Source organism: Rana temporaria, chromosome 4, assembly GCF_905171775.1.
Source record: "Rana temporaria chromosome 4, aRanTem1.1, whole genome shotgun sequence".
Lineage (NCBI taxonomy): Eukaryota > Metazoa > Chordata > Amphibia > Anura > Ranidae > Rana > Rana temporaria.
The window spans coordinates 453768573-453777886 of record NC_053492.1 but is presented as its reverse complement, the minus strand read 5'-3'; the positions used below and the strand labels follow the sequence as shown (position 1 = coordinate 453777886).

The 9314-nt window shown below is 44.7% G+C and overlaps 1 protein-coding gene across 1 annotated transcript in view; it reads right to left on the bottom strand.

Annotated features, from left to right (window-relative positions):
• The window catches only part of PPP1R21 (protein phosphatase 1 regulatory subunit 21), a 98650-nt gene that overhangs the window by 67689 nt on the left and 21647 nt on the right, over positions 1–9314 (bottom strand). Inside the window, exons 6-7 of the mRNA XM_040351592.1 lie at positions 6179–6237; positions 3958–4052 (exon numbers count right to left, since the gene is read on the bottom strand). Of these exons, the coding sequence (XP_040207526.1) occupies positions 3958–4052; positions 6179–6237 (154 nt within the window). The remainder of the gene's footprint in view (positions 1–3957; positions 4053–6178; positions 6238–9314) is intronic.

The following is a 9314-nucleotide window of genomic DNA, read 5'->3' as shown; positions in this document are numbered from 1 at the left end:
AGAGCGGGTGACTGACAGTCACCACTGTCTGCTCAAAGCGGCAGGAAGAACTGAGCGATCAGTGGGGTTTGATCTCTCAGTTCTCTGCCTCAGAGACAACGAAGGACAGATGCAGCATCGAATTGATGCTGCATTTGTCTAGGTAAGTTTAACTGCTTCCGGACCGCAAAACCTGTACGCGACTTCGTGCATGCGGTTTGGGGGGGGGGGGCACTCCTGCTGTGATTAGACACAACGGGAGCCAATCAGCAGCAGCGATGGCGATGGCCGCCGCACCCCGCCGATCGTTCACAGGAGAGGCGGATCAGCCATATGCCTGTGTAAACAAGACAAACGGCGGATCTGTCGGGAAAGGAAAGATCTTGTAATTCAGCTAAGCTGAACCACTGATCTCTCTTTTACTTCAGTGTGACATTGCCCCATACAGTTAGTAAGCACCTCCCTAGGGAACATTTAACCCTTTGATCGCCCTTGGTGTTAACCCCTTCCCTGCCAATGCCATTATTACAGTAATCAGCGCATTTTTAAAGCACAGATTACTGTATTGGTGTCACTGGTCCCCAAAAAGTGTCACTCCATGTCAGATTTGTTTATCGCAACGTCGCAGTCCCAAAAAATAAAATAAATTCAAAAAACGCAGATCGCCGTCATTACCAGTAAAAAAAAATAATAATAATAATAATAATAATAATAATAATAATAATAATAGTCACCATTTTTTTATCTAGGTTTTATAAACAGAAAATAGAAATAGTTTTCTTTTTTTTTTAAATGTTGGTCTTTTTTCCATTTATACAATACAAAAAAAAAAAAAACACAAGATGCCAGTGGTGATCAAATACCACCAAATCTTTTGGTAGGTAAAATACCCAAATATGCATCTGTCTGTGTGTGACAGACCTAGCTGCGACAGAGGCTTTTGGAGAGGACTGAATGCGAGCCTCTTGCCTTCCGATTATGGGCCAGGGCCTCAAAACAGGAAGGCGGATGGGATATCCCAGCAGACAGACCTGGAACCTTAAGACTACTTTTCCAACATCCTCGAGTTGACCCGTTCGGGGTCCCACTGTGGCTGTTGGACTGTTTCTCAGGGGGGAGTATTGTCATGGACCTTGGAATGCTGAAGTGTTTGAATCTGTTACACAGTGGGGGGTCTTCTGCCCTGTTTTAAAGCTAGCCCCCCCCCCCCCCAGACGGCTCCATGGTCTGGAGGAAAAGCATTGTTCTGTGTTTGGCTGTTTGTGTACTTTGATTGCCCCCTGGGGCTTCTGTCTCATTACACATAGCAGTCCGTCTATTCAAGCTATCGGACCAATCCCTGCTGACCCAGTTTCGAGTCCTAATTTGCATGGCTAAGAGGACCTAATTGAGAACTACAATGTACTTTACAATTGACCAATAGGAAAGGGGTTGTTGGGGGCGGGGTGTTCAAACTGCTGTATAAAAGTGTGTTGTGTGCATCCAATACAAGAGTTTCCCGTTTGAACTTACCTACAGCCTGCCTGGTGTTTGTTCTGATGGATTCCGAACGGCACATAGCTGTAGTTCGAATCCCGGAACCTTGGATGACCGAACCATCAGACGTTGCGATCTGCAATCTGATTCAATAGCAGCAGAGGAGTGTCGGGAGAGCGGAACCGAGTGAGCAAGGGTCTCGTTACACTGTGTATTTAGCCGTTTGCCTGAATTTCAGTTTACATTTTTTTTTTTATAAATGACAGTGGGAAATTGCGCTCAGCAAGAAGCCATGACAAACACGAAGAACTATAAATCCATACAAATGTCTTCCCTGTAACAATTAGCGGTGACTGGATATTATTCCCGAAGATTGAGTTTAGTATTAGAAGAAATCCATTTCAATATCTTCAGAGCGAACACCTACAACAGCATCCAACTTCTAAAAGTCAATGATTCTTGTAAACATCCACTTCAAGCATCTATCATTACATAAGAGACGATCTTCCACACAATCACAGATCAATGTTGGTGATATGTCAGAACTAATCGGCAGTCATCGCTCATTGCAAACACCGAGAACCAACATAAAAAGGAATTATGTAGAAATCTAAAGATGGTGAGAAACAGATCTTTTAGAATGTTCACATAAATTCCACATTATTGGGATACGGTTAGAAAATATGGGGAATAAATTAGGGCTGTGGAAATGAACTATTAATTCCTTGATAAATTTTTTGATCGATCCAAATTCTTTTGATTGGTACTCACCTCTCCGCTGGCTTCCGGGTCTTCAGGGAGTTCCGTCGGAGATCTGGTGACGTCTCGGAAAACGGCAGGGCTTGCCGTGTCCATCTGAAGGGCTCCTTAGCTGTGGACTTCATATCTGCATGCCGGAGGGACCTTAGTATCTGCCACACGGAAGGGCTGTTACACTTCCCTCTATCCCTTCCCTCTATCAACCTGGGATTCTACAACCATCCACTGGGAGTTGTGATAGTTCCCTTCACAGAACATCTAAATGCCAACGGACTGATGTTAACCTCTCCTCATCTGGATTTAGCAGTGGTATCGTTGTACACATTTTTATACCAGTATCATACTTGGCTACAGTACATATTTTAATGACTGCTTTTGCTACCGTTTGGTATTACTCGCACCATTTTTACAGTTTATGTAGCTTAATCGATTTTATCCCCTGGTGAGCGCCAGCCATCTGAATAACAGCAGCTGGTTGGCTTTGGAACTGCCGGCTCTGATAGGCTTCTAAATAGTTAACCAGGGGACGCACGGTGGGTGCATTCCCTGGCTAACACTGACAGGCGTCTCAGCCAATCAGGTTCACCGGTTCTGGTTGGCTGAAGCGTCATCGAGGGTGGGAGAAGACATCGAGGGACGGTGGAAGCAGGATGGCTGACCCCAGAAAGGTAAGTGCCGGGGGGGGGGGGGGGGCAATCTGGCAGCATTTTACTGGGCACAGTGGCGATGTTTGATGGCATGGCACCGTGGCTGCCTTTGATGAGCACCGTGGCTGCAATTGTTTGTTTTTTTTGCTGCCCCCCCAAATCTTTGAGCACCAGCCGCCACTGGTTGAGATAAGTCTCTGTGCAGGTCACTCTAGTTCCTCCACACTAAGCTCATTAAACTATGTCTTTATGGAGCTGGCATTCTGCACAGGGGGCAAGGTCATGTTGGAACAGAAAAAGGCCTTCATCGAACTGTTATCACAGGTTGGAAGAGCATAACTGCCTAAGGCTGGATTCACACCTATGCAGTTTTTTTTTTGCCTATTTGCACTACAGTCCATTTAACATGGTTTCCTATGGATCGCGTTCTGTAGTGCAAATCTGAAAAAGCACCAAAAATGCATAGGTGTGAATCCAGCCTTGAACAGGGGTCCACAAACTTACTAAACAAAGGGCCAGTTTACTGTCCTTAAGACTTTAGGGAGGCCAAACTGTGGCCTGTAAGAATGATGCCCCAGCATCAGTGGGAGTAAACAATGCTGTTGGCTTGGTGGTCAATGAGAGTAAAAAATTGCAGAATGCCAGTGATCAGTAGGATAAGGGATAGGAATTGTGTCTTATTGTTGGTGTCAGCGGGAGGAATAGTGTCCCAAGGGCCCGATAAAGTACAGTACCCTTCTCCGGGAAATGCCTGAAATTAGGAAGGATGTTTGTTCATCTCATTTGGCCACATAATATAGGTGTGATGGTCAGGTCTCCACAAATGTCTGCCCATATAGTGTGCATCACCGAGTACCCAGGATAGGGATAGCCAATACATATAGTATATGCTGTCAGGAAATATTACAATGCCTCTTACTAACAATGTCCGTTCAAGAATTCTTCTGTACCCCAAATACAGTATTCTTATATTCCATCTGTTTTGTCAATGTGCCGCATATAATATACCAGCGCTTTACATAAATGGGGGATCAGTTGAATACAGCATAGCAGTATAAAAATATTTTATGAACGTATACAGGGTGCAAACACTTACTTGTGTCATTGAAAGGTACTTTTTCATTAATGATACACAGAGAATCCTCTAGACGACTGCTCAGGTCTCCATAAAGAGTCTTCAGCTGATTTTGGCTAAAGAGACAATTTAAAAAGAGGAGAGATTGCGAGTTACAGATTAGGGAAGATAAAAAGCACAAATACTGTATATACTCGAGTATAAGCCGAGGCCCTAATTTTACCACAAAAAAATATGGGAAAACGTATTGACAAGAGTATAAGCCTAGGGTGTCCCTGTGCACGCCTCACCGTGTCCCTGTGCACGCCTCACCGTGTCCCTGTGCACGCCTCACCTTGCCCATGACTAGACTGACGTTTAACATTGGAGTCTACAGAAGGGGTGCCCGGCTTTAAAACAATCGGCGCTCCCCAGCTGTAGGTCCCCCAGACCAGTGTTTCTCAACTCCAGTCCTCGGGGCGCACCAACAGGTCATGTTTTCAGGATTTCCCTCAGATCAAACTGCTGTGGTAATTACTAAGGCAGTGAAACTGATAAAATCACCTGTGCACAATAATGGAAAGCCTGAAAACATGACCTGTTGGTGCGCCCCGAGGACTGGAGTTGAGAAACACTGCCCCAGACAACAAACTTTGCACACTTGTAGAGTGTGCCAAGTTCCGGGTCCAGGGGACCTACGACCGTCCGGTACCGAGTCCCCAAACCACCGGAGAAATTACCATTTAACATGGGAGTCTAGGGAAGGGGTGCCCGGCTTTGCAAAATCGGTGCTCCCCGGCCGTAGGTCCCCGGACAACAAACTTTGCACACTTGTAGAGGAAGAGTGGGGCTACATGTGTGCCAAGTTTGGGGTCCAGGGGACCTAGCCAGTACCGGGTCCCCAAAGTCCAGTAGATCAGGCACAAAAAGGTGACTCAAGTATAAGCCAAGGGGGGCATTTTCAGCACACACAAAAAAAAAAAAAAAAAGTGCATATTATATATTATACACACACACATACATACATACATACATACATACATACATACATACATACATACATACATTTATAATTGGGACGCCTGCCTTTACATGCACATGAACTTTAATGGCATCCCAGTCTTAGTCCGTAGTTCAATATTGAGTTGGCCGACCCTTTGCAGCTACAACAGCTTCAACTCCTCTGGGAAGGCTGTCCACAAGGTTTAGGAGTGTGTCTATGGGAATGTTTAACCATTCTTCCAGAAGCACATTTGTGCACTGATGTGGACAAGGCCTGGCTTGCAGACTTCATCCCAAAGGTTTTCTATCGGGTTGAGGTCAAAACTCTCTGCAGGCCAGTCAAGATCCTCCACCCCAAACTCGCTCCTCCATGTCTTTATGGACCTTGCTTTGTGCACTGGTCCAAATCATTTGGTGGAGGAGGGATTTTTTAGGGGTTGGGCTTGGCCCCTTAGTTCCAGTGAAGGGAACTCTTAAGGCATCAGCACACCAAGACATTATGCACAATTTCATGTTCCCAACTTTGTGGCAATCAGTTTGGGGATGGCCTCTTCCTGTTCCAACATGGAACCAAAAATATGTAGAAGAATACATATCGGCCTAAACTGAGGAACAAAAAAAATAAATATTGGGATATATATTATAGCAAAATACAAGAGATATATATATATATTTTTTTTTTTCAAAATTGTCGCTCTTCTTTAGTTTATAGCGCAAACAATAAAAACCGCATAGGTGATCAAATACCACCAAAAGAAAGCTCTAGTTATGGGGGGAAAAAAACGCAGATGTTTGGGTACAGCGTCGCACGACCGCGTAATTGTCAGTTAAAGCAGCGCAGTGCCAAATTGTAAAAAGTGCTCTGGTCAGGAAGGGGGTAAAATCTTCCGGGGCTGAAGCGGTTAACCCTTACCCCTTAAAAAATAAAATAATAATAACTAAAAAAAAAACAACACAAAAATGGTTGCTCTTCATTTGTTTATAGCGCAAAAAAAAAAAAAAAAAACACAGAGATGATCAAACCCCACCAAAAGAAAGCTCTATTTGTGGGGAAAAATAATGGACGGCAATTTTGTTTGGGTAAGGTGTCACATGACCGCGCAATTGTCAGTTAAAGCGACGCAGTGCCAATCGCAAAAAAATGCTCTGGTCATTAAGGGGGTAAAACCTTCCGGGGCTGAAGTGGTTAATAACTCTCATATATCTCATGTGATTGTACAATTTTGTGTAGCGTTGTCTAGGTGTTATCACACACACTCACCAATCTTCTGATCGTAGTCTGCAGTCTTTTGCCTCTTTTTCCAGAGCCAATGCTTTTACCTGCATTACAAAAACATCACATATTAGATAATAATTGCGGCAAACTAATAGCACAGTGTACAATCTCAGTCAATGTCCAAGGAAAAGCAAAAGGGAAGATATCACTCATATCAACCAGACCGCACTGGTTATAAAAGTGCATAGTCACCTGGAACAGATTCTAATTCTAGAACACTTCCACCAAGACTTTATGGCATTGTACCTCCTGGAAGAGGCAAGCGGCTTTCGTTTTTCTCTGCCGCCTCCCATGGAGATTACAGATGGAGTAAAATTGGAGCTCAGAAGGCCAAGCAATGGTCCATCCAGCTACACTAAACATCATTGGCTGCTCAATGTGGGCAGCTTCCCAGACCAACAACAAGGCACAGTCCTTCCCTGTATCCAGTCTCATCGCACGGTCTACGAGTTTGCTAGTTGCACTGATTGATATGGACACACGTCCACCTCCTACCCAGGTCTATGTGATCGTTTCTCAACCGGGGTGCCTCGGCTCATCAGGCGTGCAGCGTGGTCTGGTATTTTCACACAGCTTTATGCCTTTCCATGTTGCAAGATGGCCAGCTGACAGACGCATGATGCTAATCCAAGGGTGGGCGGCATATAGGCAGTGCTAATTTAGTCGACTAAATGAATACTATTTTAGTCTACTAAAATACGACTAAAACTAAAACAATGCTATAGGAGGAGGTGCTACTGAATCCAATAGTAGTGATGTTGGCCACATCCCTGGTATATAGAAAATGAGAAAAAAAAAACCTGGATGGGACTTTCAAGGCCAAACCACGATATAGACAAAGTAGACCTGTCGACATTGGCTCAGAACGCACATTCAGCACCTAAGTACATAAAAACAAACATATTCCATAGCCATATGGAATCACCAAAAAGCAATGTGTGTGCTGAGTGGCAAAAAGAAAAAAACGGAACATAACACTATACAATACATAACATAAACTGTAACATCAAAAACACTCTCCAAATGGTATATAATGGGCATTATCTACCATTTGGAGAGTGTTTTTGATGTTACAGTTTATGTATTATGTATTTTTAATATCTATATCGTGGTTTGGCCTTGAAAGTCCCACCCGGGGGGTATTTCTCTCTTTTTCTAAAACTAAAACAATTGAGATGACTAAAATACGACTAAAACTAAAATGCCATTTCAGTCAAAAGACTAATGCCGCGTACACACGACCGTTTTTAATGTCATGGAAAAAACAAAGTTTTTTTCGACGTGATTCTTGTCAAGCCTGCCTTGCATATACACACACGATCGTGAAAAAAAAATGCTCTAGCAAAGCGCGGTAACGTACAACACGTACGACGGCACTATAAAGGGGAAGTTCCATTCAGAAGGAAATTTTTTTTTCACCTTAATGCAATCTATGCATTAAGGTGAAAAAACATCTGATGATGCCGGCCCCCCCGAGCCCCCGTTTTACTTACCTGACCCGTCGAAAGTCCCGCGCTCGGTCCCGAGATCCTCTTCGCCGCTCAATGGCTAGAGCGGATGGATTGAAAGCACCGCAGCCATTGGCTGGCGCCGTCAATCACATCCAGTCACACGGCGCGCCCGAGTGCTACAGTGAGTGCCTATGGCCGCTCGCTGTATCACGGGAGCGCGCCCGCAAGGACTCATCACCATGCAAGCTCTCTCGCATGACTGTGGTCAGTTCTTGCGGGGAGGAGCAGAGACAGCCGCCGAGGGACCCCAGAAGACGAGGATCGCGGCCACTCTGTGCAAAACGAACTGCACAGTGGAGGCAAGTATAACATGTTTGTTATTTTAAAGGAAAAAAAATGTTCCCTTTAGTAACCCTTCAATACCATAAATAACATTTCGATTCTTCACTCCAGCAGTATATAATGAGTATGTATGGAAAATGTAGAGAAATGTTAACTAATGCATTACAATTTAATTACACCCATTAGATTTTAGATGACTAAAATGAGTTTGTCGACTAAAATCTACTAGAGATTTAGTCGACTAAAACTAAAACAAATTGCAGAAGACTAAAAACTAAAAATGCCATTTTAGCCCTAAGACTAAAACTAAATCCTGCTGCCAAAATTAACACTGCAAATAGGGCATCTCCAGTATACACAAGGGGGTGGCAGTCCACCTCTGTTTCATGTTTTGCCTTCCGCCACTGCCATTCTGCTCTCAAGATTGGGAGGTAGGACTCTACTGTAAAAAAGGGGTGGGCATGGAAGGGAGGGGGGGGGGCAGTGTTGCCAACCTACCAGATTGAAAATTTACTGGCACAACACCTGAAATTTACTGGCGCAGCCATGTTATTACTGGCATTTCACAAAAGTTACTAAATTACATTTTTAGGTGCACATTTCAGTATTTAGGCTACAAACAATTACGCTAGGCAAATAGCAATGTGATTTAAGGTAGATATTAAGGTAAAAAAACATATTTTTGTTATTTTCGATATAATAAGGGCAAATTATTTAGTCACATCACCCCCTGCCTCCATCCCCCTCTGCCACCAACACCCACTGCCTTCACCCCCCGCTGCAGGGCCACAATCTCCCCCTGCCTCCAACTTCCCCCGCCTCCAATCTCCCCCAGGCCCCCCACCTCCATCCCCCTCTGTGGTGCCTCCATCCCCCTCTACAGTGCCACCAACACCCCCTGCCTCCAATCACCCCCTGCCTCCATCCCCCTCTGTGGTGCCACCATCACTCCCTGCCTTCCTTAGATCCCCCTCTGCCACCATCACCTGATGTCACTGTCGGCTGGGCTGTGTCACTCTGTCCGTCCCTGACTCCCCTGTGAACCTTGTATTGCCTGGAGGCTCCTCCATTCAGCCACCGCCGCGTGCTGCTCAGCGCAGTTCCAAGCCGAACCGATCTCAGCTATTTTTACTGGCACATTCCCGCAACTACGGACATTTACGGACGGGAAAAAAAAGTGCCCGTTTTTAGGGACTGTCCGTAAAAATAGGGACGGTTGGCAACACTGGGGGGGGTGGATGTGAAGGAGGTAGATGACTGAGGACTATCATGTGAAAAGAAGTGGGCTTCTCATGAATGAAAAAAAAAAAAAAAAAACTTATAAAGCG